The 20929-nt window shown below is 38.3% G+C and overlaps 2 protein-coding genes across 6 annotated transcripts in view; one reads left to right on the forward strand and one right to left on the reverse strand.

Moving 5' to 3' along the window:
• The window catches only part of LOC109995771 (abl interactor 1), a 29718-nt gene extending 17991 nt beyond the window's left edge, over positions 1-11727 (reverse strand). For all 4 annotated transcript variants that reach the window (XM_020649634.3, XM_020649619.3, XM_020649626.3 and 1 more), the window contains exons 1-2: positions 11481-11727; positions 3888-4055 (exon numbers count right to left, since the gene is read on the reverse strand). In XM_020649634.3, coding sequence (XP_020505290.1) covers positions 3888-4055; positions 11481-11597 — 285 coding nt within the window. In that variant the 5' untranslated portion in view covers positions 11598-11727. The remainder of the gene's footprint in view (positions 1-3887; positions 4056-11480) is intronic.
• Positions 11214-20813, forward strand: LOC109995739 (acyl-CoA-binding domain-containing protein 5A). Of its 2 annotated transcripts, XM_020649569.3 has the most exons (15): positions 11214-11335; positions 11672-12745; positions 13001-13122; positions 13347-13470; positions 14073-14145; positions 14513-14672; positions 16219-16257; positions 16554-16775; positions 17219-17434; positions 18227-18324; positions 18911-19097; positions 19263-19477; positions 19652-19702; positions 19786-19901; positions 19998-20813. In XM_020649569.3, the coding sequence occupies exons 3-15, from the start codon at positions 13041-13043 to the stop codon at positions 20008-20010; spliced, it is 1596 nt and encodes a 531-aa protein (XP_020505225.2). In that variant the 5' UTR covers positions 11214-11335; positions 11672-12745; positions 13001-13040; the 3' UTR covers positions 20011-20813. The 2 variants fall into 2 exon arrangements, with proteins under 2 accessions (XP_020505225.2, XP_020505233.2); XM_020649577.3 differs by lacking the exons at positions 11214-11335; positions 16219-16257; positions 16554-16775 and having other exon boundaries at positions 11733-12745.
• Positions 20814-20929: the final 116 nt, after the last annotated feature.

The following is a 20929-nucleotide window of genomic DNA, read 5'->3' on the forward strand; positions in this document are numbered from 1 at the left end:
TGTAATCTCATTTGTAAACATCTGTCTGTCTGTTCAAACTCTGCTGTGTGCGTTTCAGAGAGCAGATGGAACAGCTGTAGTTTCACAGCTGTATATTTAGTAGTTTCTCCTCAAAACATCTGCACTTTACTGATGATTAGTCCCTGCAGTCAAGTCGAACATTCTTTCTTCACCCTTGTTGAAGTATAATTGGCAAGATGTAACTGTGATGAAGTCTGTGTTGAGATTCAAAGGCGTGCCGGCAGATGTGTGACTTCATACATCAATGATCTCATTGGTTTGGTTTGGCTCATTGCTAGGTAGCAATAACAACTAAGTGGAAATAAACTTTCAGTTTCGAGAGTTCATGTTCACGTGTAACAGTTCTGTGTCTTTATCTTTACACGAAACTTACACTCAGGTATAAAGATGTGATCAATCAGAATGGAGGCATATATGGGTCATTCACGATGACAGGACTCATTTTTGGGGAAAATGTGCAGCTGAATCAGAGGGCAAACTGGCAGACAGCAGGATTTGGGAAATGGAAAAGAGCAGTAAAGAGACTCAAGAGGAGGTTTTAAGTGTTTTTTTGGATCACATCAGAATCCCAAGCAATGGTTGCACTCTTGAACTTAAAGCACACACATGCAGGAGAAATAGTCTGCAACAGCCCTGCTTTGAAAAAGAAAACGCGCTGTTGTTTTCCATTTAGCAACCAGCATTTCATGTATAATTTTGTGACAGCCTCCTCTGCTGCAGGCTTTTTAATCCTGCAGAGATGGGACTTGGATTTGGCAGCAATGTTTGGCTACCTTCTCTCTCTATAATCCCGTTTTAACTCTTTCAAGCCGAGACAATTTACACTGTGTGAGCCAGAAAAATACTTGGCAACAACGAGGTAAGTGAAAATTCAATTTCTTGGACATGTCACTACCAGAATAATCAATTTAGCACTGAGGACATGGTGTACCTGTAGAGATGGATGTAAAAGTGAATTCACTTTTTTTCAGTCCAATCCATCTGTGCCTGATATATCTACTTTGAGAGGACTACTTCACTAACCCTGATGGACGATGATACCCTAGTTAGAGCGAGGAGAAGCACTTAAAATCAGAAATTGGATGAATCATTCCCTGTTATCTCTTTATATGGAAGGAAACCACTCTTATATACTGGAAATTGGTTATCCATTTTTCTTAAATATATTGCACAGAGATATCTTCATGGAAGGCAGTAATATGGATAGTTTTTCATGTGTAACAGGAAGAAAAAAGTGAATACTAATTTCATGATGACTACATCAGTTTTCTTGTTTCTGCTCTGTTTGTAGTACTGAACATATTAGCTTCACTGGTACACTTAGAGTTAACATGGAATTGGCTGTAGTACATGTTAATTTACTTTTTAATCACAGTGCCACATACAGTTGAGTTGTTATCCTTACTTTTCAGTTCAGTTTGTACTGGATTGATATTAAGTGTTCACATCAGTGAGGCTACAGGGAGGGCTGCAGCCAACTATGAATTGTGTAGGTCGAATTAGATCTTAGAATGTGAAGCCTATTCAGCATTGTGTTTTTCAGGAGAGTCCTGGCCAAGATAGCAGCATAAAAAGGTGAGTCACCACGTCTATTTGTTTTAGATAGGTGGAGAACTCCACTTATGCTTCATAACCTGATAAAAACCTTACCATTCATGAAAACTGATAGGTCAGATAAGGTTGCTCTTACAGTGCTCCGTGTACAATGTTGCAGCAAGCCGTAAGAAAGACAGATGTTGGACTTTCAAAATCGAATCAACTCATGCTCATCTTGAATGATGTTAGAAAAGGCAACCCTAGTTACAATGTCCTCTGAAGCTACTGTATATGAAGCAGAAATTAAGGGATTAGGGGGAATAAAGCACCAATGACCAGACCCTAAAGATCGATAACAGACTTCAGTGGATCTTCAACAGACTGCACCAAACTGTCCTCCGTCCTGCAGTCTATGGAGTAAAGCTGGAGCTAAATATATGCTAACCAGGCGAAAGAGCTGGCGTCAGGATTTCACTTCATCCCTGACAGGCTTAATGAAACACACAGGGAGGGGACAGTCAGGGACATTCACTGGCTGACAGGAAGCGTGGCCGCATGAAGCGCACAGAGACATAGAGACAGGACTGCTGATTAAGCAAGGGGGGCTGAAGAGGGGCTGTGGAGGTTTGGCAGCTCCAGCATGATCCATGCCCCCCATGCCATATCTGTCTGTAGGGCACATTGACATCAAGACACTGAAACATACCAGCTGGTTTGTTAAAATTAATAGTTTAAATCTTCATTTGACAGTCCTCGTAATTACATGGAGGAGATAAAAACAGCTTGTTACCCTGAACACCCCTACATAGCATACTTTTATTTTCCACAGCACATTATCAATACTGTGACAGAAACTCCTGCTCCACATTAAACACCTCAAAGCAAATGGATTGTGTCCTGTGAGGGACCAGGTTTCTTTTAATTCAAATATCTGTAGAGTTCCTACAGTGGGCAAATTTTCCTACTGGTTGTTAAACTTGTGGCAAAACTGGTGTTACTGATAACATTGGACATGGCACTGTGTTAATATGGGTTCAAGCAAATAGAAAACCATATGCCATGTTTGTTGGTGAGAGCAGAGTGCCGGTATACAGTATGTTACAACTTTTTGTTGTCTTCTGAGACCCTCAGTGGCACGAAAAACAAACAAACAATCCAACCGTTAAAAAAAACAAAGTAGCCTGAAGTTTCCCAAATTGCCTGTGTCTTCTCCTGGTGTATTGGAGCTGCTAGCAGTCAGTTGTACATTTTCTTCAAATTCAAGTTTCTGTCGTCTACAGCTCTTTTTCGATTGTGAGTTCCGACACAGTGAAGCTCCGCTCTCATATCTCCTTTGTACGTTTTCATTGAATCCGCAATGGCATGATATTGCCGTACCAGTGTGTGATTTTCATATTGCGCTTTGGTGTTGCAGAAAAATGCGAGACTCAATGCGGTAGCATCACATATGCAGACACTACGCCTTGCCAGCTCTGACATTTTCAAATGATCCCGTCTCACTCCTGTTAACGCCTCTGTTACCACCTCAAAACGATAATCAGCGTTGGACTTTGTCCTCTCATTAACCCTCTGTGATTTTACACTGAAGACAAGACATTACAGGGGTGTAAATATGCCGGGGGTTTGGATCAAAAAGGAAAATGGCTGAGGGAAAAATATTCATTCATTGTTCTTTCACACAGTGAATTGAAACTGTAACTACAGGGGAATGCAAAGTTTTACTGACAGAAGTTCAGCAGTGATATTCAGACTGCCTATTAAGCCCCAATATATACACCCCTTTGATCGCCTTCAATCTGAATATCAGGGAGTCCTTATGGGGGGACAAAGTGATCCCCCCTCTGTACTGTCTTCGGAGGTAGAAAGAGAGCCGTTACAGAGGTGACACTGTATCAGTGGAGCCGGTGGGGGAGCGCAGCGTTGTGTATTTGTGCATGTCTGACTGTGTGTGTATGTGGAGCTCCCGCTGTGCCGTGCTTCAATATGAATCGCAGAATCAATATGAACGTAAAAAGACATCATGATGGCTAAGCTTAGTAGGAACATTTTTGTGAAAAAGCAGTCTGAAAAGTTCCACTGAAATAGTGTAAGCGAGTGTAAATATTTGGTAAATTAAGTGTTTTTATTAGAGATCAGAAAATTGTGTTGGTACAACATGACCTTGAAATATTTATTAAATGGGAACATTTAGAGTTTGCATTAACTTCAAAATCTCGTAACATAAGACAGTATATTAGTAATGGATGCCTTTTTTTTTTTTATATCAGCCTGACCATGTGCCTGTTGCACATTAGCCATTTGTATCTTACAGGTAGGTATGTGGAGTGTACCTGGGAGATGTGGTTGATGGAGGACTCCATGCGACGTAATTGTGACGCCTGGATGTCCAGCAGCTGCAGCACATTGTTAGCTAAGGCATTGATCTGGTAGGCCACACTGGCCAGAGACTGAGTGGTGTAGGCCTTGGTCTCCTCCAGGGCCTTCTTCTTGTCTTGAGCCTGGCAGAGAGAGAGAGAGAGAGAGAGAGAGAGAGAGAGAGAGAGAGAGTGAACAAAAAAAAGGTTGGGAAAGAGAAAATACATGTCAGAAAATCAGTGGAAGGAAATGTGGGTGGTAGGAATGGAGAAGTTGGCAGAGGGAAGTAAGGTAAGCTGCAGAACACTCAATAGGAAATGCTGCAGTCTCATTGTTACTCTCCTCCCCGTAGTGTGAGCAGGGAGTGAACTGTATCTGACAGCCACATTCATACTCTACTGTTTCTAAAGCTGTGTAAAGATCTGCAGGCCACTGAACAAGTGTAAATGTTTCTCAGAGGGGAGGACGCTGTGGATTCAGAGCAGCCTGGAATTGGACAACATAACTTCCAAATAGCTAAGATGGACGACAGGGGACAGGTGCATGGTGGGAACTCAGCCCTGTGCGCAGGAATGCCAAGACATTTCATAGGATCCCAAATCTCCAACCCGGCTGCGCAAACCATCTGTTTCTGGATGCCTTTAAATAGCGAAGGGACTGAATGAACATATTTATAGTTTGGAAACAAAACAGGGACAATGAGGCTGCACAAAGATCTCTCCAACATGGGACAAATCATTATGGTGGCTTTTTTTTTTTTGAGAAATTCCTCATTCAGAATGTCAACATTCACAAATGATCACAAGTGTAAAATCATTTTCTTGCACAAAAATAAATGAGCAAGAAATGCTAACCCATGTAGCTTGTCTTATGCTATGACCTGCAAACGTTTATAGTATGTTATCTACAATTGTTGCCATTAGACAGTACATCACATTTAAACTAGCCATTCATTTAATTTATTTTGATCCGTTTCGCAGATGATTGGCCGATCACTTAAGCAATATTTGTCTCAAATCTCACGTCAGAGGATGGTTTAACTGACAAAAAACCCCTTATGGAGGGAGATTAAGATGTCCCACAATATGTTTGGTCACTGAATCCCTCACAATTGTAAATGGTATAACTGCAGCTGTTCTGTGAATTTAACACTTTAAAAATGTGAAGGCTCATCTGGATAGTGTTATGCATGAGAAAAGTATTTGTATCAAAAACTTAAACGTTTGGCTGTGTTGTCTTGCCACGGATATACAGCAAATATTTAGTTTAGGGAGTAAAAAATATTCTCTTACCAGCCCCGAGTTTAATGAGTTTAATATAAATTATATGACGAATACCAAGCATGGCTAAGCAAACCAAAAAAGAAAAAAAAAAGCAGAAGTGGGATACTGTTACCTCCAATGTCAGAAATATGGCTCATTATGTTATGTGCCTAATTACGCTGCCTGACATCCTGCTTCAGCATTAATACAAAGCTAAGTTTATCATCTTGGTTTTTGCTTTAAACTTGTGGCACAGATATGACGATGGTATCAATATTCCCAACCTCAGACAAACAATGCTTTTAAAAATGTGAAACTGTTCCTATCAAAGAGCTCACAGCCATTGAGTTGAATCTGCTGAATCTGAAGCCGTTCGTCACCATACTTTTTGTGCCTTTTTAGTTTCAAAGTGCTAATCCAGTATCTCATAGATTATGTGGGGGCAACAAAGACTTCAGCTACAATTTAACAGAACAAAACAATGTGGTAGGTGTGAGTGGTAGCAGGAGGCTAACAGCCAGCAGACCATTACAACAGGACCACCTGCCCACCTGCTACTCTGCAAACCACCTGCAGCTCCATTATCTGATGCAGATGTCTGGTGAGTGAGGGCTTCAGGCCGGGTCGACCCGTGCGGACCTTAGACTGCCAGTTTGTCAAACATGGAGTCATTCCGACTCTATCCACTATCATATCCCTACAATAAAGGCACAAAAAGCCCAAAAATAAATCTGGGGGGCCGCCCCCCAATATAATGGTAGGGGAAACACTGGAACCAGTACATAGACAAAAACAAAAAGACATACTGCATAGACACAGTGTAATCTCTTAAACAGCCCAATGCATAAATGAGAGTTAAAAACCTGTGAACTGAGATTTAAACAGAAGTTAAAGTTTAAGTTTCAATAGAATTCAATTTAGTCCAAAAAGTCTGAAATAATCCTGCACAGGCGGACTACATTTCCCTACATGGATCTCTCCTACTCGTTCGCTCCTGCTTTGAGATATAATGGTTTAATAGCAAACCTACAAAAGCTAACCTAAACAAAGCACTTACAGAAGACATTTCTGAGATCATGTCACACTGAGCCCCAGGTCTGGTAGTGAAATATTATGAGCCTCATGAGTCATGAATGAAGCGGCCATCAGTCAGAGAGGTATCATGTGAGTTACCAGGGGGGATTTTGGTGGGTCAACATGAAGTTGATTCATGGGATTTCTTCTAACATCTCTGACTACACATATTGAACGATAGAGAAGCTGCATCTCTTAATTTTAGGGTAAACATTACAAATTCAGAAAACAATTAAGCAGTTAGGAACTTAAACTTTGATACTAGTAAATATTAAATCATATATAAACCCATTTTCAATACAAGGCAACAAATATTGGGTATGTCTTGTTTTTTTATTACCAGAAAATGCAGGCAAACTCTTGAACACTGTCTAAGTTGCACAAATATGTTGGCAACGATTCAATATGGAAATCTGACTTTGCTGTTTTGTAGAACTATCAATCATTAAATGAACAGAAATTGTATTGTTTAAAAAAAGGTTTCTAAAATGATTGAGTTTTGACAACCATACATACAACAACACAACCGGTAAGAGTGCCTTAAATCTGAGAGTAGACACAAAGCCTGATATTTTGCACTTGGTCTACAATAGAGGTGACTGGTTCATATGGCCTGAAGACTGACTGTATAGGATAGTTTGTGTGAGGTATCCGTGGCTTTTTGTGGTGCTTTCATCTTACTCTCTTATAAATGTTGCTTGAAGGTTTCAGATCCAGCTCGATGATTTTGCTGCTCATTCTTGTGATCTTGTTTAGATGATACTTATTTGAAGCATTAAACCACAAGATAGTGAAATAAGCTAATGGATTCAATATAGCAACAGTATAAAGATAGTAAAACTGGCTGGTGGACCTGAAGTTTAAGTAGTTATTAAAAATAACAGGTGTTACTGACATCTGAAAAAAATGGCTTCTTGTGCAAAATGGTCAGTTAGAAAAAAAAACTACCATAGGACATAGTCATTGGTCGTGGTTTAGATATGCAAACCCCACACTGGATCAAAATGTAGACCAGTGCTCATGTTAAGATCTCACATTGACAGCAATGTCCCTTTGTATCTCAAAAGCAGCATCACGTTCATTTTTCAACATCACAAAAGATATCACCCAAAGAAATGCTATTTTAGTACACAAAGGCCCAAAGAAAGGTGCCAACAAAGCGTCTTTTATGCAACGTATCATTGTGTAGGTGACGTTTTATTCAAATGGCTCATTTCAAATATCTCATCCAAAAATAAAACTATCAATGTTTCCCTCCAGAGTAGATTTAAACATCAGTGCAACATTGCTAGTGTGTTGTATGACAGTTTGCTGTTCAGCTGATAGTGTGAATACAAAAACTGAATTACTAAATGATATCCCCACAGGATTATGATGATCTGTCACATCTACACTACCAGGTATTATTTTAGGTCCAGGCAGTATGAGACTAAAGAGATTTGTTTAGGATATAGAGACATATCCTACATCTAATACTACAGTATTACATCTGAATATTAGCTATCTGGCCTCCTGCTCAGCCTCCTTACTGTTTATTTCCTGTTGTGCTAGGAAAACGTGTGCATGCAGCTAATGTTTTTAATGTCCCTGAAGAAATCATTATTCAAGAGAAGCCGCATGCATCTTCATATTCCAGCCAATATTCCTCACACTGCAGCAGAGATAGGCACAGTACATATCTGAAGACCAGCAGTGAGGGGGATGAAAAGCATCTTACTGTCACTAGTCAAAAATACATTAAGAATGAACAAGAACCCAAAGCATTTGTAAATAATATTCTCAAAGTAAAATAAGCATCACCTATGCTGATAATTAGATTTCTTCAAAGCAATTAAAGGAGACAAATCTTTCATGACTTCAGATGTTCTGGTCAATAGTGCATGGAAGTGCCTATCACAGTGTTTGTCTCCCTCAATCAATGGAAGCAACAATAAAAATAGTTGATGAATAATGTCTCTTATATGAAACACATCATGAAGCTCACAAAGCACTGCTACTAGTACTACTGGTTTCACAACAACAGGGGTTAGTGGGAGAGGTAAGATCAAAACCCACCCAGCAGCAATTTTTCACCCAAACATATTTCTCTCATTATCCACTGCAAACACTCAACAGCTTTGTCTACAAACTACCCACCTTATTTCTTGTTTGTTGCTGTTTGTCACAGCAACAAGTCAACAACAAATCTGTTTGTTTTCTTGACTGACAGTTAAAGGACCAACGATCAGTAAGTCCGATTTAAACTTGTCTCTTCAATTTACAAAACCTCACACATGTGGGGTTACCATCCCTCTGTCTTTCACTGTTTAACATGATCTTTATTGATTTATCAATTCAAACATTTCATCTAAGTTAAATTAAAGACGTTGCTCAGTATTTGAAGCATTTTTAATTAGAGTGAACATTTTGAATAAATTCATGTCCTTGCCTGGTTTTACCCATAAGTTTACAAACTATTGTTTGCCCAAGTAGTTTAAAAACTACTGGGGCAACGTTTGATACCTACTAGAGGTCGGAGTAAAAACCGATACAGCACAGTATCGCAATATTTTTTTAAGTGATATTATATCATCTCATGGCCACCAAGTATCGATATTTTGATTCAATTAATAGCAAATATTATTTTTAAATTTGTAATTGTTGAAGGGGTTGCACAATTATTTTATAACAAGTTGCATTGTTAAACATTACTGCAGTTGTACAGTTGTCCGTACATGTTTGTGTTCAGTTTGTTCAATTAGGGTGAGGGTTGTGAGGTGCATGCAGCCTTTACAGGGTTGTACTTTTATCATAGTGTTGGTCTGGGGGCTTAACTCATTGTGTAGAAATATAAAGACTGAAGTGAGATGAACGGACTGAGAATGTTCTTTTATTTGAAAAAACAAAATTCTCGATTTAGTTTAATTTTGTGGACATAATATGCAGTTAAAAAAGTTAAATCGCAATATATTGTATCGCAAATTCTCTGCATGTCGAAAATGTTTAAAATCGCAATGACATCGAATCGTGACTCAAGTACCGTGATAATATCGTATCGTGGTGCCTCTGCTGGTCCACACCCCTAAAATCTATCTAGTAGTGACATTCAGGGTCAAACTTTTAACCTTGTGTTCATGACTAGATGTGGCTACAAACCTTATAGTTAATGTCAATACTACTATCCAATAATTAACATTTAAAACTCCCCCATGTACAAATCGATAAATCAGTCACCCTGGGGTCAAACTGTCTGGCAATTCAGTTAAGAGGATTAAATTGCACTGAAATTATCTTGAAATAACATCTGGTAAAAGCACAGCTATTAGGCATACAGATTTCAGATGATTTTAAGACAGTTTTCTCCATAGTGATAATGGCTAGAGCACACTACAACACATTTACCATGAAGAGCTGTTTATGCGTGTCAGTAGGCATGCATTCAAACTGTGTAACCTACATTACATTTCTGATGACAACCAGGGCAATGTGATCTGACGCGTAATCACAACGGCACAACTGTGGTCTTTCTCAGCACCACAGTCAAAAAAATTAGAGCACAGTGGGGCTTCTGGTGCGTGGCGATCTGTCAGCAGACGCTGTCGTTCACACCAGACCGTTTAACTCAGTGTCGTACTGCGCTGTCAGCTCACACTCTCACCCACTCTCAACGAACTCCCTCACTGAGGACAAATTAACAGGGTGATGATGAGGTTTCTCATGAGTAACTTTAATGGGTGGAAATCCCCTGTTAAGGTGTTAATATTTTATCAGGCAATGGTTCATTGTGATTTTCTCTGAGGAAGACCCCAGTTATTAAATGTTCCTTTTTGCCTGCCCTATCAGATACTAAATTGTGAGACTGAGTTTGACCCATTATCAGTACCAGAAAATATGAAAATATGTATTTTAAAAGCTGAATACTACTGACACAGTCATAACGGAAATAGGACATCGTGTCTAAATCTAGAAATGAAAGATTTTGAAAGATTTGCAGTGGAAGAAGGTTATTTTTCTCCTGGAATGATAAACTGTGAATGTAGTTCAATATTGTGCTGAATCTTTTTTTTAGGCTGTACAGAAGGAATTTTAAATCTTGGGATTTGTAACAAAACCTTTAATGAAGAAAAATCCTGCTGTTGGACATTTAAAGAACTGAATAACATTATTCACGTTATTTGGAGATTGAGAACTAACACACCATTCAAGGAAAATCACAAAAACACAAGTACAACATGTGTGATCCTCTCAAGTATGCACCAAATTTGGGAAATCAGTGCTTGTGATAAGTGATTTATCATCCTGTCTTTGCAAACTACAATCAGACACACCTTTCATCAGCATGTGTATTTGACTGTAGGCAAATGGTGAATGAACATGCTCCTTGTCAGCACTGTGTTAGTATGCACATCCTATTTGCATCATGAGTAGATTGACCTCACATCTAGAGCCTTACATGACTTGTAATTTCCCTTAGAGCATTTAAGGACATGGCCAATCTAAAATAAATCTCACAGATGAGAGATGATTGGAGTATTTGTTAATAGATCATACAAATGATTAAAACCCTTAGCAAAAGCGTTATAACAGTTCTAGTCTAGTAGCCTAATCATCGGCTTGTCCAGTTAGTTTGTAGTGACTGAGCGTTACCTTGTAGCTTTCCTTTTATTTTTCTTGTCACATAATTTGACCCCCCCCCCCAAAAAAAAGCCTTCTTTTGAGATTTGAATGACCAATTTGGCTTTTAGTACATTTCATTCGCCATTTCTTTCGTTTATAGCACTATTGTGTGATCCTAGTATGTGATTTGCGTCCCTTTAAAATGATCGAATCAATACATCAAATGTGAAAATGTATAAAAATTTGGTGTTTTTTTTTCATATTCTGTCACATGTACATATCAGAGAATGCAGTCAGTATCAAACCATTGGTCATAACAACGACACACCCTCTGAACCCCCCCCAACACCACCACCACCCCCAGCAGCTTTCTTCTTATCCAGTGTAGCCTTTTAAATGTGAACGGACTAGTCGAAACAAGAAAACCATGAAACACGGCCACAGAGACACATCTGAATCAAAATACCGGGAGATGAAGGCCACTCCGTGTGGTAGGTAGCGGTTTTAGGTTCCCTTTCGTTACGACCAGCATTTCCTGTCCCTGTGGTTTAACTCACTTCTACTACAACACACCGCAGACACGACGGAGATAACTCACAAATTTACCAAATTTAACGACCTTTAAGCGTCTCTTACCTGGACATAATTGTTTTCACAGTATTCCGCAACCCGGGACAGGTTCTGGTAGCTTTCCACAAGGGCTCTTTTGCCGGCAGGGATTTCCTCCTCTAATAGCATTTGTAGCTCTGCCATCTTACATCCCTTTGCATTTCTCTCCTCTCTCTGTCCTTTTCACTGAGGCGAGGCGCTGATGCTGTGCTGTGTAGCTGAGTGAGGGGCTCCCCCGCCTGGCTTTGTGGGGCTGCTGGTCTCTCGATTCACAACCGTCTGTGACAAATGGCAGCTACGTTATGAACGGAGGCCTGTGATTGGCTGAGAGACTGAGGAAGAAGCGCAGTGGACCAATTATCCATCATCAGCGTGTTGATGACGTTTCAGTCCATAACAGAAAAAAAGGAAAATAAGATAACGATAACGAACAAGAAAGTGTGATTAAAATAATTTAAAATAATAATGGAAATGTCTTTTATACAAAATAAAAATTATGTATATAACTCATGTATATATTCTTTAAACTGGTGAAAAAAAAAAAAAGTTAAACCACAAAATGTCACACGGTCTTAAAACGAGTTTCTTTTTTATTTGATATATTTTCTTTATGAATGATTTACATTTATCTGCTTTTATTCATTTCCACTGAAAAATGAATATTTAACCAACAAAAACAAACAAATACAAATTTGTCAAAATATGTGTTTAAAAAAAGGCAACAGAAAACAAGCAGATGTATCAGTAAGATTAAGTTAAGTTTATTTTAATTGTAAGCAAATAACTGTTAACATCAAAATGGCATCACATTCCTCACCTTAGTAGCATTCATAAATTGAATAGATTGCCTTAAATATTCAGGGATGGCTTATTTTCAAAATATTTTGTCATCATAATCTAGATACATAATCTAAATAAATAAGTCGTTTAAGTATTTGTAATGATGGTAACAAAAAGCAGTATCCTAAATAAAATAAAAAAGCATATTTCAGAAGAAAACTACAAAAAAAAACTTCATTTCCCATGCATCACCGCGGTTTAAATACCCTCTCCGAGGGGTTTCTGGGATTTTAAGGAGCAAAGCGATGAGTCTGAAGCGTCTGATGGTCTAATGAAGCCAACGTTTTACGACTGTTTGGTCGGTAAAAACTACATTTCCCAGATATGTTTAATCATCACCAAATGACTGTTTGCTCATCCTCCACTGGAGTCAGGATTGGCTTGCTGCTGCATATAGCAGACAGGTATCGGCTAATGAAGCAATTATCCCACCGGCAAACGGTAACTTTATGGTGAGTATCTGACAAATCAGCGATAGAAATGATTTATTTCTGTTTCATAATGTATCCTGTTAGCGCCACCCCGAGGGAAATGTATAAACTAAACCTACACAAAAAACATAAAAGCTTAAAGAGGAAACTGTCTGCCTTCATACATTAGAGGCTTTAAGCTTTATTGATGACCAAACACTGTTGACTTATCCCTTGCTGAACACGGCCTGAGCTGTGGATACTGCTTCCATGAATTGTTTCATGTTGTTGTTGAAGATGTGAGGACTCCATCCTGTCATCCTTGTTGGGAGTCAGCATGGCGCACGAGGAGGACAAACACAGCCTCGAGGCGAAATTTGCTGCTGCAGTTAGTGTGATCCGGAGTTTGCCCGAAGAAGGTGACCACTACTATCTATTAAACTTCATTCACATCTATCAATGTTTCAGTTAAGTGTTTGCTTATATGAAGTCAGCTCCTGTTGGTGTGTTTACACTGAGGGGCAGAGTATGAACTCTTGTCTTATTGATTAACTGAAGTCATTTTCTAGCCTAACTTGTGCATCATGTGTATTTAGCTGAATGCTTGTATTGTATGTTTTAATTTGCTTTCTTCATTTCTCAGGTCCTTTCCAGCCGTCTGATGACATGATGCTGATGTTCTATAGTTATTACAAGCAGGCCACCCTGGGGCCCTGCAACATCCCCAGACCAATGGGCTTCTGGGACACTCGAGGCAAAGCTAAATGGTAAACAGTTTTGTGTTAAAGCTAAGGTAAAACGTCAAATCCAGAGTCATGACTATGTCTTGAAATGACCCAGACAAACAGATTATGCATTTACAATTTACCACTTAACTTTGATAAACTATACTGTTCCCTTTATCGCAAAGTCTCCCCCCTGTAAATTTGAAGTCTGGGTCACAGTCACTTTGCATGCCTGGTATTTCTTATTCAACATATTTCTGCATTATACTGCAGGTACGTCTGATGGATATTCCTGCAGTATTACTTAGACTTAGACTTAGACTTTCTTTATTGTCATTCAAACTTGTACTTTACAGTGCAGATAAGAACAACATTTCGTTGCATTTGGCTCATTGTAGTGCAGGATAAAAACAGCAGCAAGTATTTACATAGAAAAATAAGGTGCAGATATAAATAGATATAAAAAGAAAAGCTATGTATAAAATTACTATACAGATAAATATATTGCACGTTTGTGACGTATACAGTATAGATTGAGTTGAATGGGGTTTCTGTAATACCTTATCTAACAGTAAGACATTAACACTTTTACTACTTCATGTTGACTAACAGCTTAGTAATGAACTATGACTTTGTGTTGCCAGGGATGCATGGAGCTCTTTGGGAAATATGACAAAGGAGGAAGCCATGAAGAATTATGTTGAGGACATCCAGCTGGTAGGTCCTTTCAAGAAAGAAAAAAAAAACATTAATAAAAGCAGCATACAGAATAATATGAAGTTGAAATTGGAGCACACAAATTCATTCAGGTTTTTTTTGGGGGGGGGGAATTTGTGTTACACACACAGTAAAATAGCCTATAGAACGTTTTACTTTCTTCACATTATCATGATATCTGTGTCACATTCAGTACACTAGCTCGCTGGTATTAGCATGAAGTTTTGCCAGCATCGAAGAGCTGCTAGCATAACTGTAGACATCTGGCTACATGTATATACTGAAGAAAAAACAACAGTTATTGAGGAAATAATGATTTTTTTCTTTCCTTTTTTAAAATGCACTTTAAATGTTATGTGTTTTTTAGATATTGGAGACTATCCCAATGTCAGAAGAGGTGTCTGACCTGGTGCAAAAGCTTGGCTCCTTCTATGCAGATGTGGATGGAGAGGGAAGAGGAAATGAAGAAATTGAAGAGAACGAAGTGGACAGGAGACCCTTCACCAGGCCTTTTGCACAGCATGCAGGTAGACTACATGTGTGAATTTCACAGAAGGGTACTTATGGCTCTAGGGGTACTTCTGCTCTTTCCAGGGGGTATGCAGAAAAACAAAGTAATATTTGTATAAAAAAAACACTCATTCAGCTATAACTGATCAATACTTACTGTGACCATGGAAGAGTATGCAAAAAGCTAAAAGCAAAGTGTTAAGAGGCACCTACAATTATGAAAGGTTCAGGATTAAAAGTTTGCTAAAAAACATAATTATGAAAGTTTAAAATCGCCTACTAATAAAGTTCTAGATAAATAGTTAGCTAGGTGAAAGAGTTAGCTCTTACATTGATTATTGTTGACTGTAGTAATGGATAATTTGTTAAATAACAGCTAAATGTAGTGGAAAATGGTTAAAATAGTTTGGTAGACATAAAGGATTACAGCTTCAGATAGAAAGCTAACAGTTCACATATAAGCTAGACGTTATATATCAACAGTTCATACATTAAGCCTTATGGATGGACGGCTGAAATAGATAGCTAACAGCTGAAAGAATAAGCTCAAAATAACAGATCTTTTCGAGCAATTTCAAGCTAATGGATCAAAATGATGCTTAATAGTGTATATTTAGATAAAATACTTATGGATCAGCGGTTCAGAATATTGGTTAATAGTCTATCTGTCTAGTGGTAAAAATGGCTGAGATAGTTCTCTATATTAATGATAAACACTTAAACTAAATAGCTAACAGTTTAATTATTTAGCCAGTTAAAATAACTGATATAAACAATTGATACAAATAGCTAATTAAATCATATTATAAAGGTCGACGTATTAAGCTAAAGTAATAGAAAAAAAATCAAAATAGTTAGCTAATGGTCGAAAAAGTTTGCTAAAAGATCAGAATATATAGTTTCAAAAGGTTAGCTAACAGACTGTTGAACTAGTTAGCTAAATAAATGGGTATACTTCTGGAAGAGGGAGCCAACTGATGAAATAATAAAACACAGGCTAATGTCTAAATGGTTGGAGTAGACCGTAATCTTTTGGAAAAAAGTTAGCTCTAGTACTAGCTAACAGTGGATATATAAGCTAAAGGTTAAAATATGAACCCAACATCAACAGCTTAACAGAACATTTGGCTAACCGTATGGATTAACGGCAAATATCTAAATGGAAAAGGATAAGCAGAGGAAATACTGAGCACAAATAATGTATTGATAATAATGTATTAAGCTAACTGTTCAAAAATTTAGCCACAAGTTAAGAAGCTTAAAATAGTTGACTGAAGTAATGGATTCAAACCGTTCAAAGATTCACCAATGAATCGACTCTGAATATTACACTCATGAAAAAGTAATGTCATAAAATCCACTAGTAAACCTGAAAGGTAGTAAAAGGGGAATCTGAATTCATCTGACAGCCGCTACATGAATCCTCATCAAAGAAATAATGAATAGAGTCTCTGGAGGGCTCTGCTGCTCGTGCTGGATATAGTACTGCTGTTAATCTTCTTAGTCACATTTATGATTCGGATTGGAATACTGAGCCTGTCTTACATGTCTTTTTATCACTAGATGAGCTGATCAGACCCTTTAAGAAACCAACAATGGAAGGCAAGTCTTTTGGTGTTCACAGTAGCTGTAGAGCTTTAATGAGTCCCTCAGTGTTAAAGCTTTGAAACCGTATTAAGTTTCACTTGTGTAGACGGTCATGTGTGTGCTCTAGTTAGTCAGTGTGTTTGCTGTTGGTTTGCCCCTGTATTCGCACTTTGCGGTGTAGATGTAGTGTTTAGAAGCTGTGAAACGCACATTTTTCTGTTAAACCATACTGTGGGTATGTCTTTGCTCTGTGTAGATTTGCATTGTGCAATGTGAAGGAGTTAATCGAGAGTGTTTCCCTTGCTGCTCAGGCTTTGGGGATCTGTGGGATGATGTTCAAAACCTCCAAGAACATGACAAAGACAACAGTGTTCATGGTGTAAGTGTCGGTAATGAGGAGGCAGGGGGAAGCAATGAAAATAGTGAAATGGAGAGAAGTGAGAAAAGCAGTGATTGGAGGAAAAGTGAGGAGGAGGAGGAGAATGGGGATGAAGAAGACAATACAGATGATGAAGACAAAGAGAAGGATAAAGGTACCATCAGTAGTTGTTGTTAGTTGTTTTGTGCTAAGAAATTTGCTGTGTTGTAGAGATTAAACACTTATAGTTATATAATTATTTACATGTCAATGGACCCAAGTGTTGCAATGAATGACATATTTCCAGACAGACAGTAGTATATTGAGAGTCTGTGCTACAAAAAAGCTGCTATAAATAGGCTCCAGTGTGCCAACTGTGTATAAATAAGCTACTTAAAATAGTCCCAAACAAATGAAGAATTGATTCCACGTTGATAGGAAGAAACATGGTCTTTTTAAAATGAATTTTCATCACATGACCGTTTTTGACCTGAAACACACACAAAGAAAAGCCTGGAACAGATGACAATTTTCTCTGTCATCTTTTTTTCCGCTCGCTCTCTTTTCTCTGTCTCTCTTTTTCTCACTCTCTCTCTTCCTTGTTGTATTGGCTCCAAGGCTGGAGTCCTGACCCGAGGCTGCTGATGGTGGAAGACAAGAGGGGGAGGTCTGACACCAGGGGGTCAAGCAGCAGCATGGAACCCAGCATGTCCTCCTTCACCAACGGGACACACAGCTCCCTCAACAGCGAGGTGGAGGAGGAGGAGCTGGCCTGCTCTGTGGAGTCCAGCGTGCAATATAACCCGTATATGACCTTTAATGGACACCTGAGTGGTAAGAGAACACCTACATGCAACAAAAAAAGTTTGTATGATTGGAAAACACTACCTGTACCTGTTCTGACATTGCATACTTCAAAATACTACTGGATCACATTACATGAAAACATGAACCAATATTAACATATTTTTTCCTGTTCCAAGTTTATACGGCACATTTTTAAGCAAGCACTTGACATTTTATAATACAGCCAATACTAAGCAACATTAGTATAGATTTAGAGTCATGTTTTTACCCATGTGGCAAGTGTTAGTTACATATCAACTATCTTCTTAGCTTTCTTTTAGTCTCCACTAACTTCTGAGGCAGAAACCCATCACTCTTTCTGGTTATTGCTTTGGTATGTTTAGTTAGTATCTGCAAGCTTTATTCTTCGTTATTTGGTGCCTGGAAGAAAGTGATGTGTGTTTGTTTTTAGATTGCAAAGACAATGATATTGGAACAGAAACACTGACCTGAAATAGTAGGTTTGTGGGTAAAAAAAACTAAATCAATGTCCTGAAAGCACTAAAACGCTTCATAAAGCTGATCCAGTGAGGCGTTGGATGATGCCATTCTGTCTGTCAACACTTTGAGCAACCCTCTTCATATACTTTCGTTTGAGCCTTTCTTTCTCAGAACATCAGAACATTTTTAGTATTGAAAATTATTCTCTAAAATGCTAAATGTAGATGTAAATTCAAAGGCCCAAAACAATGGGTAGCAAGAAGTTGTTAAGAAAATGTATCATATATGTAGTTTATGTGTTCTCTGTTCATGATGGTTCGCTTTGTTTTTTCTTCTTAGGTCGTAGTGATGTTGTCCCTGAGAAGAACTTCCGCCGATCCACAGACTCGGATAATGAGGAATTCTGCGACTCAATGGAGCATCTGGCCATGGACGAGGTGTGGTTTACCTCTTCCAGAGCGAACACCACACCAAAACAATCATTCTGAAGTCTTAGGAAAAATACTGATTCACTTTCAATCTAAGAGCTTAATGACAAGATCCACTCCACCGTCATGTTTACACGCTAACTCTGCAGCCAGCTACAGTCAGGAGACAGTTAGAGATCTACCAGCACTCTAAAACGACACAAGACTTCAAATGATTGATCAAGGAAGAAAACAGCACAACAAAACCCTGTGAAAGAAAAATGTTAATGCACTGTTGTACAGACTTTGTACTAAACTACCATAGAGGTTTAGTGCTGTAAAGGTGCATGTAGGTGTAGTTTTGAACTGTAGACTAGCTGATCTCCTGCTCCTAGAGTTGAGCAGAACTTAACTGATCCCTAGTTTTAGAATAGTTTAATGAAGAGTGCTATCGATTCTCTCAGTCCTGGGAATATGAATCCAAATTGTATAATTCCCAATATGTTTCTCCCTTTGAATCATGTCAGGTGGATACAGAAACTCACAAAGTAAAACACAAATGGAATTGTTCTCACCTAATTAAAACTGCTGTTGACTTTCTCCTCCATCTGCCAAGGGACTGTGTTCGTCTAAAGCTCTGACACCTGGATCAAGAGTTGCCTCAGTGAGGCAAAAGGATCTTTGGTTTGAGAGCAACTCTACTCTGAATGGAGAAGAGGATCAGATACTCATGGGAGATCTCTACTTTAAAGATGGGATTAGTACAATTCAACGCAACAGCTCTCTTTCGAGAAGAGGGAGAGGTGAGAGTGCAGTCATCACCTTTTGATTTAAACTGACACGGTGTCCTTAATTTACCTTTCCTCTAAGAAGCACACTTAGTTTACCCTCCTAAGTATTAAAAGGCACCAGATGTTTTTGAGACAAGTTACATGTTGTAAGCACTTAGCTTTCACATTCTGATTTAGTTTCAGGTGTTCAGTCACCGAGGGCAACCTGCAGCTCTCAGCGGTGTGTCAGTGTAGATGCTGCCCGCTGTTGTGTGTCACAGAGCAGACATGCTGCGAGGGCTGCCAGGGGAAACGTCAATGAGCAAATAGCTACAGCTCTGCTCAGGCTGCAGCACGATATGGCTGCTGTGCTGCACAGGCTGCGTGCTCTGGAGGTGCTAACTGTGTCACAGGTAAGAGACGTGAGTGTTTACCATGTTGTGTACACTATGATGATAGAGAGATTGTTATAACTGTTTTTTTGGCACTTTCTTATCGGTGCAAAAGACCTAAATATCACTCTGAAAATCTCTCTTATCGTGTATTTACTTATATTTTTTTTTTATTTTTGAAAAAACAAATTACAGTCAAGAAAATCTTCACCAAGACAGGAGGACCCTCTTACAGTAGCACAAAAGGTCGTTTTCATTTTCTTTAATTGATGTTATATGTTTGTAATCAGGAAAACAGAAGTGTCATTTAAATGTTTATGTCTTTATAGTTTATGAGACCTTCCTGGTGGCCCTTTGACTTCTGTCCACTCACCGTGGTGTTGACGGCACTCTGGCCTTTGATTTCCCATTGGCTTGTCCAGCTGTATTTACAACGAAGGAGAAGGTAAGGAAACTATGGCAACTTATTATCAGTTTTTTGTCTTTGTTTAAAGCAATACTTGGGAATACTTAACCTCTATTTCTGCTCTTCTCTTTACAGGAAGATAACTTGAATAACCTGAAATCCATCAGCAAAGAACATGAACCTGAGATGAAAATGTTGCACTTTGGTTGCTTTATGGCTTTTTTAAGCCATAATCAATATCAGTCGGGGTGTAATGAGGCCCTGATAGAAGTGGAAAAAGTTATCCTAGACACATAGATGGTCAGGAAGCTGTTTAAAGAGAGTTTCTGCTGTAAAGTGTAGCATTTTGACAAAAGTGCACTATTTAGATGTTTTAGAATGACAAGATTCATGCTAGCACAATTTCTTTGTTACAGTTAACTTATAGAATTAGGCGGTGATCTTATTTATGAAATGTGTCACTGATCAATAGATATTCAACATAAAGACAATTATAATAACATAAGTTGTTTAACATAACCAACCGTTGTTATTGCCAGTTATTTTATTTATTGTACATTTTATTTTTAATTATGTTTTCTTTACTGTTTTTGTCAACGTATTTTCTTGCAACTAGAAATCAGCACCTTTTCTATTTATTGTCTGATATCTAGAAAGATGTTAGCAGCTTTAATTTAAATTTATATACATGGAAAAAATATGGTATTGTATGTTTGAAAGTGGTTTTTTTTATGACTGCAGTGCAATAATAGCAAAGATATCACTTTCACTTTTCAAAAAGTACTGGACAATTTTATTATTTATCCTTTTGTCTTTTTAGCTGTTTAGTGAATTGAAAAAAGTATCTCTTCCATGTACTATATCATGCTTTCAGACCTACAAATGTAAAAAAAAAAAAAAAACATTCATGAAGAAAACTTTGACATGCAATAAACACGTTCTCAAAGTCAAGACTTTGTTTCTTTGTTTTTCCTGATCACAAAGAAGTGGTAAAATTATGGCGGTAGTATGGTATTCATCACATTTTGTTAAATTAAGAGAAAAAGAAGTAGTTACACACACATCAC

Source organism: Labrus bergylta, chromosome 4, assembly GCF_963930695.1.
Source record: "Labrus bergylta chromosome 4, fLabBer1.1, whole genome shotgun sequence".
Lineage (NCBI taxonomy): Eukaryota > Metazoa > Chordata > Actinopteri > Labriformes > Labridae > Labrus > Labrus bergylta.

What these genes read in the sequence shown, in the direction of transcription:
- LOC109995739 (XM_020649569.3), top strand. Translation starts at nt 13,041, where the DNA reads ATGGCGCACGAGGAGGACAAACACAGCCTCGAGGCGAAATTTGCTGCT. An exon ending in CTTTAATGGACACCTGAGTG is followed by an intron (nt 17,435 to 18,226) that starts GTAAGAGAACAC and finishes TTTTCTTCTTAG; the next exon opens with GTCGTAGTGATGTTGTCCCT. An exon ending in AGCATCTGGCCATGGACGAG is followed by an intron (nt 18,325 to 18,910) that starts GTGTGGTTTACC and finishes CCATCTGCCAAG; the next exon opens with GGACTGTGTTCGTCTAAAGC.